The sequence below is a fragment of the Neoarius graeffei genome, chromosome 8, assembly GCF_027579695.1.
Source record: "Neoarius graeffei isolate fNeoGra1 chromosome 8, fNeoGra1.pri, whole genome shotgun sequence".
Lineage (NCBI taxonomy): Eukaryota > Metazoa > Chordata > Actinopteri > Siluriformes > Ariidae > Neoarius > Neoarius graeffei.
This window is the reverse complement of record NC_083576.1, coordinates 88343573-88362476: the sequence shown is the minus strand read 5'-3', so window position 1 is coordinate 88362476 and position 18904 is coordinate 88343573. Positions and strand designations below refer to the sequence as shown.

General features: G+C 39.5%; 1 protein-coding gene across 2 annotated transcripts in view; it reads right to left on the bottom strand.

Moving 5' to 3' along the window:
• Window positions 1-399: 399 nt before the first annotated feature.
• LOC132891016 (cytochrome P450 2D20-like) overlaps window positions 400-18904 on the bottom strand; it is a 29063-nt gene continuing 10558 nt past the window's right edge. Inside the window, exons 2-6 of one of the 2 annotated variants that reach the window (XM_060928454.1) lie at window positions 1805-1978; window positions 1581-1716; window positions 1258-1445; window positions 1012-1180; window positions 400-919 (exon numbers count right to left, since the gene is read on the bottom strand). In XM_060928454.1, the coding sequence (XP_060784437.1) occupies window positions 723-919; window positions 1012-1180; window positions 1258-1445; window positions 1581-1716; window positions 1805-1978 (864 nt within the window). In that variant the 3' untranslated portion in view covers window positions 400-722. The remainder of the gene's footprint in view (window positions 920-1011; window positions 1181-1257; window positions 1446-1580; window positions 1717-1804; window positions 1979-18904) is intronic. The other variant, XM_060928455.1, reaches the window with a different exon arrangement.

Here is an 18904-nt window from a genome sequence, read left to right as displayed (position 1 = left end):
TTGAGCTTCTGCTCCATGGCTTCCAGCTTTCCACTCTTTTTTTTTTTCAAAAAACAATAAAACTTCTCAGTTTCAACATTTGATGTTTCTTTATACTATTTTCAATGAAATATGGGGTTTCCATGATTTGCAAATCTTCACATTCTGTTTTTATTTATGTTTTACACAGTGTCCCAATTTTTTTGGAATTGGGGTTCTAGTCATTATTATTATTTCTGCAGCCCAAAAATATTATTTTTTTCACTTTTCCTTTTATGAGTATTTCATGATATTTACATGCATGACACTGGCACTAGGAAATAAAATATACTGCATATATTTGTTTTTATATATTTACAATCATGGCATTTGGCATTTATATGCACAAACAAACATTTTGTTAAGAATGCAACTTTTTAATCATTGTCAAACATTGTAAACAAGATCCAGATTTACTACTGGCAGTTTAATTTAACATGGGTTAAATAGCTGGAATTTGACTTGATTAAACCTCTTACATCCCTTTTTTTACATCCTTTTTTTTCACAGAATCACAGAAAAAAATAAGACACAATTTTAGATACAAGGCCATGAGGAAGAAAGTAATTAAATGTGAAACAGCCAATCACCATGTTAATTATAACGTAGCATTAACCCTAGAACAACTGTCACATGCCCATGAGGACAGGCTCATTTCTTCAATAGTCATAAAGATATTTTCAGTATACAGATATATACTGGGTCTACATTTCTCTAGCTGGTTCTCTCAGCCTGACTTCCATCCTGTACGGTTTGGGTGTTATTGTTAGCCCAAACACAGGAGTGAAATCTGGTTCTCTTGCATCTTCAGGCCAAATGAACTGAAAGCGGCGCAGCAGAGTAACCAAGAAGAGGAAGAGCTCCATGCGAGCCAGACTTTCACCAAGACATACACGAGGCCCTACACATAGACAGAATACATAAATGTAGATTTGCTTTTTGTCAAATGAATTAATCTCTGGTTTGGTTAAATGAGGTTTAAATGAAGTTTACAGTGTCTTTTCACTCCTGAGTTCTCACCAGACGAAAAAGGTAAGAAGGCCTCAGGCTTCTCAAACTGTCCCTGTTCATTTAGGAAGTTTGATGGATTAAAATCATGAGGAAACTTCCACTGGCCTTCTTCACTCAACACTGAGGACAGGTTGGGAATGATCAGAGTTCTCTGGAACACAGGGAAATAAAAAACAGAGATTAACATGTGTAGCGGAACGGTGAAGTCAAAGCAATTAAAATCGTCACCTTTGGGATGGTATAGTTCATCAGTTCAGTATCTCTTGTGGTACAGTGGAACACACTCAGAGGCACAGTGTTGGCGACACGTTGACACTCATGAATCACAGCTTGTATGTACGGCATGTTGTGTCTGTCCTCGAATGATACCTCAGATTTTCCCTCCAGAACCTCATCTATCTCTTGCTGGCATCTCTCTAGAAACAAAGCATGTATGGCACTATTATGAGATTCATTCAACCTGCCAATTTGGGCAAAAATATCAAAAGTTCAACATTGATTTAATAAACAGGTTTAGAAGATAATGCAATGGACAATTTTAAAGTTCACACTCTGGATGTCTGGATGAACCATGAGGTAGAGAATCGCTGTAAGTAGTGTGTTGGATGTGGTATCAGTTCCAGCCACATGCAGATTCATAACAAACGCCACAAGTTGTTCTTCACTGAAAGTGGATTCACTGTCTCTCTGTTACAAACAAGACATAAAATAACACACATTAGCATGATTTGTCATCAGGCAAAACTGAATTGACTTAAATCACACAAATACAAACCTTATCAAGCTCATCCAAATAGCAGTCGACAAAGTCTCTTGGTTTTCCTGGGACTCTTGTTGTCTTGTGCTTGTTGATCATGTTTGCTGTCAAGCTTTTAAGTCTGCTGAAGTTATCAAAGGCTTTTTTAAAGGGAAGGGGCAAGGACCTCACCACAGGAAGTGCATCATAGAGCTATAAGAAAATGGGAGATTTGGCTCTTGTAGTACATGCATTCAAACCCCCCCAATCACATTTTCAGTTCATGTGATACATGTCCTTCATAGATGCATCTGTATTAATGAAATATCTCCAGCTGAAACTATTACATTCTCTGGATAGGTGTAATAAACATTATTTAACAATGTGCCCATATTCATCTGATCATTTCTACCACTGAGCATTAGGACTGTCCACTGTACATGGAGCATAGCAAAGGAGTAGATGTACCTGACTTCATCTCTACTGCACAGACTCTGGCTCCAAATTTTGACAACATGGTTCATTGGTTTCATTTCTGTAGAGTGGGAGGCAATGGAATCAAGCCGTCCATGTTTTCTACAGTTGATGCCAATTCCCACCCACCAGCCAGTTCTTCCCATGATTTTATTATAGCAGCTACTCACTGGGGAAAGTGGTGAAAACACATGCTTCCTCAGAGACATGTGAAGCCGTTCAACTGCATATTTTTTGAACCGCTACTCATGCTTGGTTATAGGGTAGTGTCACAAACTTGGAGGAAATTGATATCTTCCCTCTTCCACGTACATTAGCTCACAGATACCCATGATTGGTTCATGTTACTCTTCAATAGCATAGCCAGCTTTGTTCTCTTGTTCCTCTTTCGCATTGTTGCATTATGTTTTCGAAATAATTTTACTTTCCTCTTAGATGTTACACAATTGTTAACCTTTACACTTAAAATGGAATATTTAAGAGAGCAGATTATGTGTAGTTTACGTAAAAAGACTTAGTTTCTCATCAAAATGTGATTTCATGAATTCTATATAATTAAATCAAGTTCCTAATTACTAGTTTGAATTATGTAGAGTATTATCAAGTGACATAGTATTAACACGATCCAATTATGGCCCGGTTCGATTTTGACCTCGGGTGAGAATACAGGGTTTGACTTTTTTCAGGACTTTGAAAATGTATGATCAAAACATGTTGGAGATACAAAGACTAATTGTTATAATGTACCTCAATTCATTCACATGGAACTGATGTATGCACTTGAATTAATTTAAATTAATGAGATTTTTTCACTGTACAGTCAACCAGGAATTCAAAAAGTGTTTTATGATATTGCTGTTGTTAGACTATTTTATGAGTGCAGTTAAAGGCATATAAACAACATCATACAACACAGCAAACTGCACTTCAATTAACTATTCCTTGGAGCACATCAAGGTTCGGTCCTAGGAACTCTTCTTTTTATCGTGTTTATCAATGATCTCCCAAAGTCAATTCATCATTGCAAGGTTGTTCTGTATGCAGACAATACAGCCCTGTTCTTTGCTGGTAAGGACGTCCATTCTATGGAGTTACAGTTGTGGTCAGAAGTTTACATACAGTGACATGAATGCCATTTTGGATATGAATGTCATGGCAGTATTTGGGCTTTCAGTAATTTCTTTGAACTGTTCTTTTTTTTTGTGGCAGACTGATTGTACAGCATACATCTTTAATTAAAAAAACCCACTCGACTTTGGTGCACAAGTTTTAATTTTCTTTGGGTTTTCTGAAATCAACACATGGTCAAAATTGTACATACAGGGTCGAAAATTTACATACGCTCACTTACAGTGCTCAGCGTAAATGAATACAACCCCTTTAAAAAGTAACATTTTAAACAATATCTCAATGAACACAAACAATTTCCAAAATGTTGACAAGACGAAGTTTAATATAACATCTGTTTAACTTATAACGTGAAAGTAAGGTTAATAATAGAACTTAGATTACACATTTTTTCAGTTTTACTCAAATTAGGGTGGTGCAAAAATGAGTACACCCCACAACAAAAACTACTACCATACGTCTAGTACTTTGTATGGCCTCCATGATTTTTAATGACAGCACCAAGTCTTCTAGGCATGGAATGAACAAGTTGGTGACATTTTGCAACATCAATCTTTTTTCCATTCTTCAACAATGACCTCTTTTAGTGACTGGATGCTGGATGGAGACTGATGCTCAACTTGTCTCTTCAGAATTCCCCATAGGTGTTCGATTGGGTTCAGATCAGGAGATATACTTGGCCACTGAATCACTTTCATCCTGTTCTTCTTCAGAAATCCAACAGTCGCCTTAGATGTGCGTATAGTCATGTTGGAAAAGTGCACGACGACCAAGGGCATGGAGTGATGGTAGCATCTTCTCTTTCAGTATAGAGCAATACATCTGTGAATTCATGATGCCATCAATAAAATGCAGCTCCCCGACACCAGCAGCACTCATGCAGCCCCACATAAGGACACTGCCACCACCATGTTTCACTGTAGGCACCATGCATTTTTCTTTGTATTCCTCACCTTTGTGACGCCATACAGTTTTGAAGCCATCAGTTCCAAAAACATTTATCTTGGTCTCATCATTCCAGAGTATAGAGTCCCAGTAGTCTACATCTTTGTCAGCATGGGCCCTGGCAAACTCTAGGCGGGCTTTTTTGTGTCTGGGCTTTAAGAGAGGCTTCTTTCGTGGACGGCATCCATGCATGTCATTCATCTGCAGTGTCCGCCATATTGTGTCACGGGAAATAGTCACCCCAGTTTGGCTTTCTACTTCTTTAGATAACTGCAGTGAATTTGCATGCCAATTTTCTTCAACCCTTCTCATCAGAAGACGCTCCTGTCGAGGTGTTAACTTCCATGGACAACCTGGATGTCTCTGTGAGATGGTTGCAGTTCCATCTTTCTTAAATTTTTGTACCACTTTTGCTACAGTATTCTGAGTGATAAGTAAAGCTTTGCTGATCTTCTTGCAGCCTTCACCTTTGTGGTGGAAAGAAATTATTTTCCTTGGGGAATTCTGAAGAGACAAGTTGAGCATCAGTCTCCATCCAGCATCCAGTCACTAAAAGAGGTCATTGTTGAAGAATGGAAAAAAGATTGATGTTGCAAAATGTCGCCAACTTGTTCATTCCATGCCTAGAAGACTTGGTGCTGTCATTAAAAATCATAGAGGCCATACAAAGTACTAGACGTATGGTAGTAGTTTTTGTTGTGGGGTGTACTCATTTTTGCACCACCTTAATTTGAGTAAAACTGAAAAATGTGTAATCTAAGTTTATATTATTAACCTTACTTTCATGTTATAAGTTAAACAGATGTTATATTAAACTTGTCAACATTTTGGAAATTGTGTTCATTGAGATATTGTTTAAAATGTTACTTTTCAAAGGGGGTGGACTAATTTATGCTGAGCACTGTACATTATTAACTCAGAAGTGCTGAAACTTCCAAAATGTCTCTTATCTTGCCAAGGCTGAGATCTCTTAACTTCCTGTTAGTGATTATGTAGGACAATAGCTGGTAGCTTCTCTGTGCCTTCATAAAAAGGGTTTGTTTAAAGAACTCATTGGATTGACCAACATACAGTAAAATGGGAAAGTCCAAGGAGCTCAGTGCAGATCTGAGAAAGAGGATCACAGATATACACAACTCCGGAATGTCTCTTGGAGCCATTTCTAAACAACTGCAAATTCCAAGATTAGTTCAAACAATTGTATCCAAGTTATCATGGGGTGTAGTCACTTTGCCAAGCCATTTTGCTTCAGGAAAACCCAAACTGTCACCCTCAGCTGAAAGGAAGTTGGTTTGGATGGTCAGGAACAACCTGGGAACCACCATGCCACAACCCTGCCATGAACTGGAAGCTGATCACTGTCTACAGTTCAGATCACCATGGACTAAGACCATGAAGAGTCATGAAATATCCAACCAGAATTCTGCCACAAGCTTCTTCATGGTAAACAAAAATGTTTGGTCAAGGTCAATCTTGTGAAGAGGCATTTTACCCAAATATTAGGTGTGCTGTATATATATATATATATATATATATATATATATATATATATATATATATATATATATATATATTTTTTTTTTGACCCTGTATGTATAATTTTGACCATGTGTTGATTTCAGAAAACCCAAAGAAAATTAAAACTTGTGCATCAAATTCTAGTGTTTTTTTAATTAAAGATGTATGCTGTACGTTCTGCCACAGAAAAAGAACAGTTCAAAAAAATGACTGAAAGCCCAAATACTGCCATGACATTTATATCCAAGATGACATTCATGTCACTGTATGTAAACTTCTGATCACAACTGTATTTCTTGAGGAAAATCTTCATGCTTTCAATAACTGGTTTTCTCTTAACAAGCTAATCATAAATTTTACCAAAACAAAAGTCATGTTTTTTGGTTCTAACCAATGACTTAAAAGATGTCCAAAGTCAGTATTGTCATTCACAGGAACTGACCTAGAAGTTACAGATTCTTTCAAGTACCTCGGTCTGACCTTTGATCCTATTATGACCTGTTGTAATCATCTTGACGATCTGTCTGGAAAAGTAGCTAAAAGGTTAAATCTTTTGAGGAGTAGAAAGTATCTCACTGCGGACACGTGCAAATATCTTCACAGCTCTTTGGTCCAGGCTCTTTACGAATACTGTGATGTGGTCTGGTCTAATGCTGACAAGACAAGCCTTGACAGATTACTAAGGTTGCAGAAGAGAGGTGCCTGCATTATTCGACAAAAGAAGACCAGAGAAGAACGATCTGAAAACTTGTTTAGAGAGTTGAGTTGAATCCGTTTGACTGATTGTTGGACTTTCCATAAATGCCTATTTGTATTCAAATGCTTGAAAGGACTTTGCCCCTCATACCTCAGGAACATATTTACCTGCAATTCTGAAGTACATACAGTGCCTTGCAAAAGTATTCATACCCCCTGAACTTTTTCACATTTTTCCACCTTACAACCACAAACCTAAAAGTTTTTTATTGAGATTTTATGTGATAGACCAACACAGAGTAGCACATGATTGTGAAGTGAAACGAAAATGATAAATGGTCTTCAAAATTTTAAACAAATAAAAATCTGAAAAATGTGGTGTGCATTAGTATTCAGCCCCCTGTCCTCTAATACCTCTAAATACAATCCAGTGCATTCAATTGCCTTCAGAAGTTGTCTAATTAGTTAATAGAGTCCTACTGTGTGTAATTTACTCTCAGCATAAATACACTTGTTCTGTGAAGGCCTCAGTGGTTTGTTAGAGAACACTGAAGAAAAAACAGCATCATGAAGACCAAAGAACTCACCAGACAGGTCAGGGATAAAGTTCTGGAGAAGTTTAAAGGAGGGTTAGGTTATAAAAAAAAAATCCCAAGCTCTGAACATCTCAAGAAGCACTGTTCAATCCATCATTCAAAAATGGAAAAAGTATGGCACAACTGCAAACCTACCAAGACATGGCCGTCCACCTAAACTGACAGAGCGAGCAAGGAGAGCACTGGTCAGAGAAGCAGTCAAGAAGCCCATGATCACTCTGGAGGAGCTGCAGAAATCCACAGCTCAGGTGGGAGAATCTGTGCACAGGACAACTATAAGTCGTACACTCCACAAATCTGGCCTTTTTGGAAGAGTGGCAAGAAGAAAGCCATTGTTGAAAGACAGGCATAAGAAGCCATGTAGGGGACACAGCAAACATGTGGAAGAAGGTGCTTTGGTCAGATGAGACCAAAGTTGAACTTTTTGGCCTAAATGCAAAGCGCTATGTGTGGCAGAAAACTAACACTGCTCATCACCCTGCACACACCATCCCCACTGTGAAACATGGTGGTGCCAGCATCATGCTATGGGAATGCTTTTCTTCAGCAGAGACAGGGAAGCTGGTCAGAGTTGATGGGAAGATGGATGGAGCTAAATACAGGGCAATCCTGGAAGAAAACCTATTGGAGGCTGCAAAAGACTTGAGACTGGGAAGGAGATTCACCTTCCAGCAAGACAATGACCCTAAACATACAGCCAGAGCTACAATGGAATGGTTTAGATCAAAGAATATTCATGTGTTAGAATGGCCCAGTCAAAGTCCAGACCTAAATTCCATTGAGCATCTGTGGCAAGACTTGAAAATTGCTGTTCACAGACGCTCTCCATCCAATCTGGCTGAGCTTGAGCTATTTTGCAAAGAAGAATGGGCAAAAATTTCAGTGTCTAGATGTGCAAAGCTGGTAGAGAGATACCACAAAAGACTTGTAGCTGTAATTTCAGCAAAAGGTGGCTCTACAAAGTATTAACACAGGGGGGCTGAATACTAATGCACACCACATTTTTCAGATGATGATGATGCCCTTTATTGTCACTAGTCACATGTACCAGCGAAATGAGCCATCAACCTGATCATACATATACTACATACAATTGACATAGGGTAGACAGGACAGGAAGACAGGGATAAAGATAAAAAGGAAACACAACATGAGGAGAGATAAGGAAAAAAAAAGAACACCCCCCCACTATCCTCCTGTCAGGAGTACAGTGTGGGAACATTTAAAAAAACCTTTGCATAAGCACAACTACAACACAGGTACACTTTAAACACGGGACTTGAGGGGGGAATCAGGGGTAAGGGGGGGAGGGGAGGAGGTAATCCAGCGCAAGCAAGCAGCCATCCGCTCCTGCAGCCATGAAGGCGCTGGTCACGCACCCGCTTGTCACACTGGGGGTAAAAATGGTGACCGCGGAGAGTTAGAGAGGAATGCGAGGAATGCGAGTGTCTCCCGGCATTGACCTTCAGGGGGAAATGTTTTCTCAGCAACGGCCTGAAACAAGGCCGGTTCTGTCTCAGGGTGCCGAATGTCGATAAGATATGAATTGTTTGGTCTTTCCAGATGCAGTCTTTGCACGTCCTCACCGCTTGTCCATATCTGTCCATTCTATTCAAATTGATCTCCGAAAAACGTATTCCTTGCAAAGCTGAAAGCTGCTCCGAGATAACCGTTTTGTGGTTAAAGTTCTGAATGTCCACAGTCCAAGTGCCAACAGCTTTGCCCACCACTCCAATCATATCGGGCAGCTTTGTGGGGCTTTGAACAGCTGTCACCGTTGTCTGATTTCCTCGATATACCAGGGCAATGCCTATTCCAATCAGCAAAAGTCCTGTAATCATGGTTCCGTATAGGTAGATATCTTCAATGTCCTCCACAGAAAGAATCGCCAGGCACACGACCCACCACTGCTCCCACGCGTCCATCGTGTAACCAGCCGCAAACGTTCTGGCAGGACAAACAGGTTCCCCCGCACCCAAAACTGTGTCAATTTCGTTAGGAGACCAGTTTATCAATTCCATGCTTTTCAGTTTAGAAAGTAATGCAGGAAGAGTCTCTTCAAAATGTACAGCAGACGAGACAAGACACAGAAGCACAAGCAGGGAAAAAAAGGAGGGAATGCGTCCACCTTCCATGGAAGCAGATTTTTTTTTGTTTAAAATTTTGAAGACCATTTATCATTTTCGTTTCACTTCACAATTATGTGCTACTCTGTGTTGGTCTATCACATAAAATCGCAATAAAAAACTTTTAAGTTCGTGATTGTAAGGTGGAAAAATGTGAAAAAGTTCAAGGGGTATGAATACTTTTGCAAGGCACTGTAACAACAACACAAGAAACAAAATATCATCCAAGTCTGGTTATAGCTCCTTCAAATATTCTGCTGCTAAATTATTCAACAGTCTGGATTCTATAGTTAGAAATCATTTTGCTCAAACTATTATGTAGATAACAAAAAATGTTCGAGATTAACTCTAAATTGTCCAGTGTACTCAAGCCTCTAAGTTATTATAATTTTCACACTATATCATAAAGGTTCCATTGTCAATATAAATCGCCATAACTTTTAATATTTTTATCCACATTATTATATTTTTATTTATTCTATTTGTTATTCTATATTTGCCATTAATTACCTCACTCGGGACAGAGTCCACCAGGGGGTGAGGTATTGTTTTTGGTCGGGTTTCTTTGTTTTTTTGTTAAGGATATTACGGGAAAACGGCTAGACCAATCTTCATGAAACTTTCAGGATAGATGGCCATTGGTCTCAAATAGAACCTCCAACATGTTGAGGGTCATCCGGTCAAGGTAACCAAAAAGGTCAAAATCATTTTTGTTGTGTCTACTGCCTTATATAGAGGTGCTAGCCACTATGTCATCATGCTGTAAGAATGTAAGAGTGTAACAACTGCGCACTGCGCATACATGTGTTCCGATTAAAATGGTCGTGAGCAGAGGTGGAAAAACTGGATTGACAAAGTAAAAGTCCTGCTTAGGTTTTCCTTCTGCCTGTGCTCTCAACACAGGTGATTTCACCAATTAGCTCATCAACCTGGCTTAGGGGATGTGGTAATTAGGATCAGCTGGTTCATTGAATTGGCTGGAGCAAAAATGTGGCAGGGTTTTTACTTTCTGCACCCGGGTTTTTCCACCTCTGTCGGTGAGCATATACAATTTGGTTCACCATTCGAAATAAATGGACTAGACTAAAGAAATTGCTTTCAGACAAGTTTATGCTTATTCCAGAGGGAAAGTGTGTTCCACTGAGCTCTAGCGCCAGGCCATTTCCAGGAAATAAGAGTTTCCTGGAAATAAGGTCATGGTGACAGCTTTCGGTTCGGAGGTTTCGGTTTCGAAAACTGTAAGAGGTAAGAGTAGAATAATATAAAGTACAGACACTTGGTATATTTTACTTCTGTGATTTTTAAAATTGTTCATTTTTGGATTATGCTTCATTTTTGTGGCTACTGCCTCATAGAGGAAATTATGCTATATTTACTGTATGGACATGGTATTAGAAAAATTTTTACTTATAAGCCGGAGCCACATGTACCCATAGGGTACCTATTTTTTTTCGCAATATCTTCCTTCATATTCATCATAAGTGCTACCTTGCCCGGTTTGTTTGCCATGCACAGCTTTGATGTAAATAAGTGTCAGCTTATGTCAGCTCCACACTTGCATCCAAGAGGCAGGCCGACAAACGTCACTCCAAGGCACCCACTTACCGAGTAGGTCAATGAGTAATGCTCTCCATGCACCACCTGCCACTTAGTCTCTCGCAAGCTAGCACCCAGGTTCCTTGGACCCATCCTCTTCAAGAAGGTAATCAACCAATGTTCTGTTAGACTCGCATTACCACTCACCATGCGACGTGTTCACCCTATCTTTCATGCATCTCAGCATAAACCTCTGGTCTCCAGTCCTTTGCTACCGGGTGACATTTGTTTTGCCTGGCAAAACAAACCTCACCCAGTTTGTTTGCCATGCACAGCTTTCATGTAAATAAGTGTCAGGTTTGAAACCCTGTGTCTCATAAAGATTATTATTATTATTATTATTATTATTATTATTATTATTATTACAAATATATACAGGCTACAAATTACATTTCCAGTTTCACTGTTTTATGGCTACACTGTTAATGATGGAAATAAATAAATCAGTGTATTATATTACACTATTTAAGCACATACAATTTAGTAAAATGTGTGGATTTGTGTTGATGACACGGTGTCTCAGTTGAAATACTTGATTCTGGAACTGTGAGTGTGCAGCACTGAAGCTCATGTCCCTCAACACAAACCTCCTTATAACTCAGTGACTGTTCTGAAATGCTGAAACAGCTGATACGAAACCTGACAGCTTTCCTCCAAAGTGGCCCAAGGGGATTGGAAAGCAGATAACAAGTAATCCTCTGAATGTGCTCAAATTTGAATTTAATTTAATTTTAGTTATTTACAGTGGTGCTTGAAAGTTTGTGAACCCTTTAGAATTTTCTATATTTCTGCATAAATATGACCTAAAACATCATCAGATTTTCACACAAGTCCTAAAAGTAGATAACGAGAACCCAGTTAAACAAATGAGACAAAAACTATTACACTTGGTCATTTATTTATTGAGGAAAATGATCCAATATTACACATCTGTGAGTGGCAAAAGTATGTGAACCTTTGCTTTCAGTATCTGGTGTGACCACCTTGTGCAGCAATAACTGCAACTAAACGTTTGCGGTAACTGTTGATCAGTCCTGCACACCGGCTTGGAGGAATTTTAGCCCGTTCCTCCGTACAGAACAGCTTCAACTCTGGGATGTTGGTGGGTTTCCTCACATGAACTGCTCGCTTCAGGTCCTTCCACAACATTTTGATTGGATTAAGGTCAGGACTTTGACTTGGCCATTCCAAAACATGAACTTTATTCTTCTTTAACCATTCTTTGGTAGAACAACTTGTGTGCTTAGGGTCGTTGTCTTGCTGCATGACCCACCTTCTCTTGAGATTCAGTTCATGGACAGATGTCCTGACATTTTCCTTCAGAATTCGCTGCTATAATTCAGAATTCACTGTTCCATCAATGATGGCAAGCCGTCCTGGCCCAGATGCAGCAAAACAGGCCCAAACCATGATACTACCACCACCATGTTTCACAGATGGGATAAGGTTCTTATGCTGGAACGCAGTATTTTCCTTTCTCCAAACATAACGCTTCTCATTTAAACCAAAAAGTTCTATTTTGGTCTCATCCATCCACAAAACATTTTTCCAGTAGCCTTCTGGCTTGTCCATGTGATCTTTAGCAAACTGCAGACAAGCAGCAATGTTCTTTTGGAGAGCAGTGGCTTTCTCCTTGCAACCCTGCCATGCACACCATTGTTGTTCAGTGTTCTCCTGATGGTGGACTCATGAACATTAACATTAACCAATGTGAGAGAGGCCTTCAGTTGCTTAGAAGTTACCCTAGGGTCCTTTGTGACCTCACCGACTATTACATGCCTCCATCTTGGAGTGATCTTTGTTGGTCGACCATTCCTGAGGAGGGTAACAATGGTCTTGAATGTCCTCCATTTGTACCCAGTCTGTCTGACTGTGGATTGGTGGAGTCCAAACTCTTTAGAGATGGTTTTGTAACCTTTTCCAGCCTGATGAGCATCAACAACGCTTTTTCTGAGGTCCTCAGAAATCTCCTTTGTTCGTGCCATGATACACTTCCACAAACATGTGTTGTGAAGATCAGACTTTGATAGATCCCTGTTCTTTAAATAAAACAGGGTGCCCACTCACACCTGATTGTCATCCCACTGATTGAAAACACCTGACTCTAATTTCACCTTCAAATTAACTGCTAATCCTAGAGGTTCACATACTTTTGCCACTCACAGATATGTAATATTGGATCATTTTCCTCAATAAATAAATGACCAAGTATAATATTTTTGTCTCATTTGTTTAAATGGGTTCTCTTTATCTACTTTTAGGACTTGTGTGAAAAACTGATGATGTTTTAGATTATATTTAGGCAGAAATATAGAAAATTCTAAAGGGTTCACAAACTTTCAAGCACCACTGTATCTTTAAAGAGCAGCATACACCTTGACACTTCATACAAATTTCAAATCAAACTGAAGAATATCTACAGCAACTAAAGCAAACAAAAAAAAATGGATTCTTTTAAGCATAAACTTTCTTCAAAGGTTCACATTTTTTACAGCCAGGGACCCCGGAACTGAAAATTCACTCTACTGGCTAACTGATTTTTGAAAATAACCCAACTATACAAATATTTGACCCATTATTTAAATGCATTTAAAAAAAAAAAAACACGAAAGGAATATATCAGGTCCAAAATGATATTATTTGTAAGACATTGCTTATTGCTCTCATTTGCACTGACTGTAATAACTCAATAATAAATATAATAACTTTTCTAATGTTGAGTTGTGATTTCCCCAACACTAACATGGAATTAAAAGCCATTAGCATTAATCTTAGTCCAAATAACAGTGGTCAGGCAATGTTGAAGTGACAATTGGTTATTTGTAACTATTTATAATCGCAGTGTTTATAATCTGGTGTCGCCCAGATGAGGATGGGTTCCGTTTTGAGACTAGTTTTCTCAAGGTCTTTTGCTCACATTGTCTCAGGGTTTTTTTGTTTCTTTTTCTTGTCACTGATGCCACTTGCCCACTATGGATCTAAATCTACAAATCTACCAAATTTCTTTTAACTTGTTTTGTGACAATGTCTATTATTAACAGTGTTACACAATTAAAATAGAGTTGATTTGAGCTTACCATTGCCCAAGGTCCATTAGCCAGCTTTACGTTTTCAGTAAATAGCCGAACGTAGACTTTAAGGGTTTCATCGCCATAGTTATAGCGAGTACCAAACAAAACCAGGTAGATGATATTTGATGCTGCATCATGGAACAGAGTCTGAGGATACATGGAGCTTCCTACAAATAGACAAGCTTTGTTGATGTGTTTTTACTTGCTTTGTAAAAGATTTTTTATTGGGCAGCTATAATCAACAGAAACATGATTAATAAAGTAACATGTTGATACCAGCATGCTTGTCCAATTTTGCAACAACGTGTTCAATTTCTCCAAGAATCCTCTTCTCCATAGACTGTTTCCCCAAGCCAAAGTTCCTTAAGGTCATGAGAGCAAAGCGCCGATGCTCCTTCCATTGAAGACCATAATCAGCCATTATGACTCCTGTTTCATTTTACTCATATTAGTAACACACATTAGCACTGCACTAACAATACATTTGTAAAATAAATTTAATACAGTCTGGTGATGAGGGACGAGTGATTGTTTGTCACAGAGCTCACCTTTTCCTTTAGGTAGATCCTTCATCATGGAGTCTGGGCGTCCTGAAAAGTCTGCAGATTTGGTCACCAGAGCTTCTTTTATGGCTTTTAAACCATGAAGAACAACAGCTGGTTTTGTCCCAATATACAGACTGTAAATGTTTCCATATTGCTCAGCCAACTAAACATACAATAATCAACAAATATTATTTCAGCAAAACATACACACATTGCAAATGTGTCATGAGGTAACATGCCTGCTGTTCTGTCATAAGCTGGTTTACATTGTGAGATTTTCAACACAATTTTGTTGTCATAGACAAATCTTCGTAAACCAATTTGATTGTGACAAAAGATGGCTAACGATAAAGTTCTGGCAGTGTTATAAATTCCAACCTCAGAGTGAGATTGCTGCTACAAAACTCATCTGACAACCACCAGTAGGGGGACCCCACTAGCAGACACTGTTGGGTGACTGCACCCTTAGGTGCCCACATGGTTATTTAAAAAAAAAAAAAGCAAACACACCTTCTAGGGTAGACCCCGAAGCTGCCGCCAGGCGCCGCTAAAACCGCCATTTAGAATTTGAGCCGCCGCCAGCCAATAATTTTGTAAGCCAATTTGAGCCGCTATCTAATAAAATTTGGCTGAGCCACTAAGAATTGTGTACATCAAATAATGGGTTTATCCACATCATGAGCTACAAGAAAAGTGATACAAACATGATCAACTGTACACACTAGTAGTAACACAATAGAGACGTATAGGCATACACTGTAGAGATTTAGAACTGATATCACAGCACAGAGAGCCACCACAAGCTTGCCGTTGTGACTACCTGTCTGGCTTCCCGCCCCTCACACTGTTACCACGATACACTGGGGAACCCGGGAACCCACCCAGAGCATCAATCGACTCCGATATCAATGAGATGGCTGCATTCTTTGCCGCTGCTGAGGGAAAGTGTAAAGGTATTTTTTGTTTGTTTGTTTGTTTGTTTGTTTCACATACTTCGAGATTGATAAAAAAAGTACTCCACCACTCTACTTTCATCATAGTAAGATAGCTGCCAGTCCTTCACTGGTCATTGCTAGTGAGAGTAGATAGCTAGATGCCTTCCTCGAACAATCCAGATTAGCTTATTATTAGCATTGAACTACAATCTTGCTAGATTTATATTTACAATGAAGTAAGAGACCAGGGGACCTGTGGTAATTTGCTATTTATTCCCCCCATTTGTTTGATCCGTTCGCCCGGATATATGCCACACAGTGACGTCCAGTATCAGCCATTTGTAGCCATAAACATTTTGGTGGCTGCAGCAGCCATTAAGGTTTTGGCTGAGTCAGCTAGCCAGCCAATAATTTCATCAGCCAGCCATTATCCTGAAAACAAATGGCTTCGGGGTCTATTCTAGGGTGCCCCTATGGTAGATAACACCTGTTTTCTGCACAAGTCTGGATCAAACTGAACATCATAATTTTCTTTAATCATAGATGTATCATCTATCATCTCTGTACAAAAGACCCAAACATGTTTTTAACTCAGATCTTTACAGAGATTATTAATGTTAAGGGTGTCACATCTATGCCAGAAACCACACCAAACTCCACTTAACAGAACACACTGCAGCCTACAAACATGGCCGCCACAGATTACAACACCTACACACCTTCACGTTCACAGTCACCACATTTTTAACCATGCACACCTGTCCATTACTTCACATAATCACAGCTCACAATATGTAGGACTCTCGCTACACACACAATTCTGAAGTAAACACTCTGTGTCATTGCCAGACTTTACCAAGACTTGACTGTTAATATTTCAGTACTCTGGTACACAGTAAAAAATGGAGTATCAATATTGCAGTGTAAACCTATTTTCCTCTGGATAGAGTAGTTATAACACTATGCAGAGTAAAATCGTCTAAATGGTAGTGTCAAAAGTGAGAGTTAATTCCCACTTGCACACAACGACAAAATCTACTCTGCAGGGTGATGATTCCCCGCGAAAATTCTAGAACCGGAGCTCGAGCTGGCATCGCATGTTGGAAGTCGTCTCTCTCCCTGTGTGGTAAGTTTGTTTGAATATTTTTAAGTTTTTGCCGTCTATATAGGTATTTTACCATTTACGACCAACATTTTGCAATATATTGATGCTGATGCTGATGCTGATTAGTGTTGCCACCTGTCCCGGTTTTTCCTGATTGTCCCGGATTTTCATGGTCTGTCCCGGAAAAAAAAAAATCCGGGACACTGAATGTCCCGGTTTTTTGTACATAATGGGCAAAATGTGTATTTCAACTTGCGAGCCAGCTGAGAACCAGTTTGCTTTTCCGAGCTCGCCGTGCTAAGCGGAGCCACGTCATTACGTTGCTGAATACGTCATTACGTCGCTGTATACGTCACTTACTATGCTGTGTTTGCATAAACCTTGGCGCGAATATCAAAGCAAAAACACGGAAGAAGCAGCAGCAGCAGCAACAACAATAATAATGATGATGGCTGACTTCGCATTTGTACAGCTGCGGCTTCTCGTCGCTTAAAAATGGCGATCTTTCACGGTCTTGTTATTGTTGTTGGTCTTAACAACTCCGCCCCCCCGCTGACGTAAGCGGTTCTTTCCTCTGGCCCAGCAGAGAGTTGGTGCTAGCCTGGAACCGGTTTTTCTGGCCCCAGAGCCAGATCTTTGTCAGTGGAAACAGAAAACCCAGTTCCAAACTAAACACTGGCCCCGAACCAGCCCTGGAACTGCTTTGGTGGAAATGGGGCAATGGAGGATGCTTGGACTGATAAAAGAAACAGACTCTCTGTTGCAATGGTGAAGGCTGAGCTTCAAGTCAGGCTAAACTTTCAGTTGTCCTGTACTGAGTTCAAGACATTCATTGAAAATCAGCCAGGACTCATAGCAGCAGCAAAGAAAAACACCAAATATAAATGGAAGATTAGGTAAGGTTTTGGTGAATTAAATGAAATCCAAATAGTCTTATCTGCCTACTCCTGTATGTACTGTATGTGCCCAGTTATATGTCCTCCTATGTATTTGTTTAGCCAAGAGCAGCAGAGGCACAGGCAAGCACAAGCAAAGCACACACCACACTCTAAGCAATCAGGTAAACTGTTTGACACTACACCTTACATTGTTACATTCAGGTATTCTTAGATACAATGAAAAATTAGATTTATTTTTATTCCACATAAGCAAACAAACAACTTAATTATGTATTCCCCTTTTACCTGTGCCCACTACTGCCCCCAGGTGTCCACAACCAAAAACTGTTGGAAATAAACCAAAATAATGAAGACCTGCTATATTATGTAAAGCAATTAACTAAACAAATAACTAGCAAAAGCGTCATTTTTACTAATTAGAGCAATACAATTTCAGCGTAGAAGGGCGATTTTTGTCTTGGGTTAGATGTGTGAAGGGCGCCGTTGCTTACAAGCAAAAAGGTCGATTGGATGGTCGAAATGTCCAGGATTTTTGTCAGACACAGGTGGCAACCCTAATGCTGATGATAGACAATTGTAGGTGTATTAAGTTAAATTAGGCATGCATAGGTGTAGGCTAGTTAGCTAATCAATATTTCTCACAGACTTAAAATCCAGATGCATTCGACTGCAATACTACGTCAAGGTTTTGGAAGTAATGAATAGTTGATTTAAATGAAAACAAAATCCGACTGCATTTGTTTGTTGATGCCATGCGATATGGTGAGAATTTAAGTTGTTCAGTCGTGTTGGTGACGTTGGGTTAACATACCAAAATGTAAGCTAGCTAGCTTGACAACGTGGTTTCTGCCCAATGCCATATTAAAATAGCATTAGCATTGCAACGGTTCACAAGTTCACTTGACAACGTGCCCAATGATTTGCAAGGTGTTATGTTCTCGTGCTTAATTTGTGCCTCTGAAACCAGAAATAGTCGAGTGATGTCAACATAATGACGAAGAAAGTCATTAAGACAATGCTAGTTTTGGGAATCGGTTACAGTGAAGTGTTGCTGAGTTTAATGGTAATTTGTAGATTTGAGAGTTTCATCTAAGTGCACATCGTTCTCATACAGATTAGCATGCTAAGCGGAGAATTAGCATGCTAATCTGTATGAGAACGATGTGCACTTAGGGCATGATAAAAGAAAGAAGCGAATGCATGATAATGAACAACGCGAGCAGCAGTCAGGTAGGCAAGGCACCTTAACTGCTCTCACTGACCTGATTCATTTCGCACAAGAGTGAGAAACTTGCTAAACACTGCCGAGTTAAAGCGTGCCCAAGTCTTCGATGTTGTCAGTACACATGCGTTGTAAACTAGGGTTTACTGTCAAGTTAACTGTTGTTTTTGAATCGTTCAGTAGTTGAGAACCTTCAGGTGCTGACTAGCGCTTCGCTTAGCCGGTGCAACTTTCGTCAGTGCTATCGAATCAACAGAGGAGAAAATGTGAGTGGGAGCCGAAG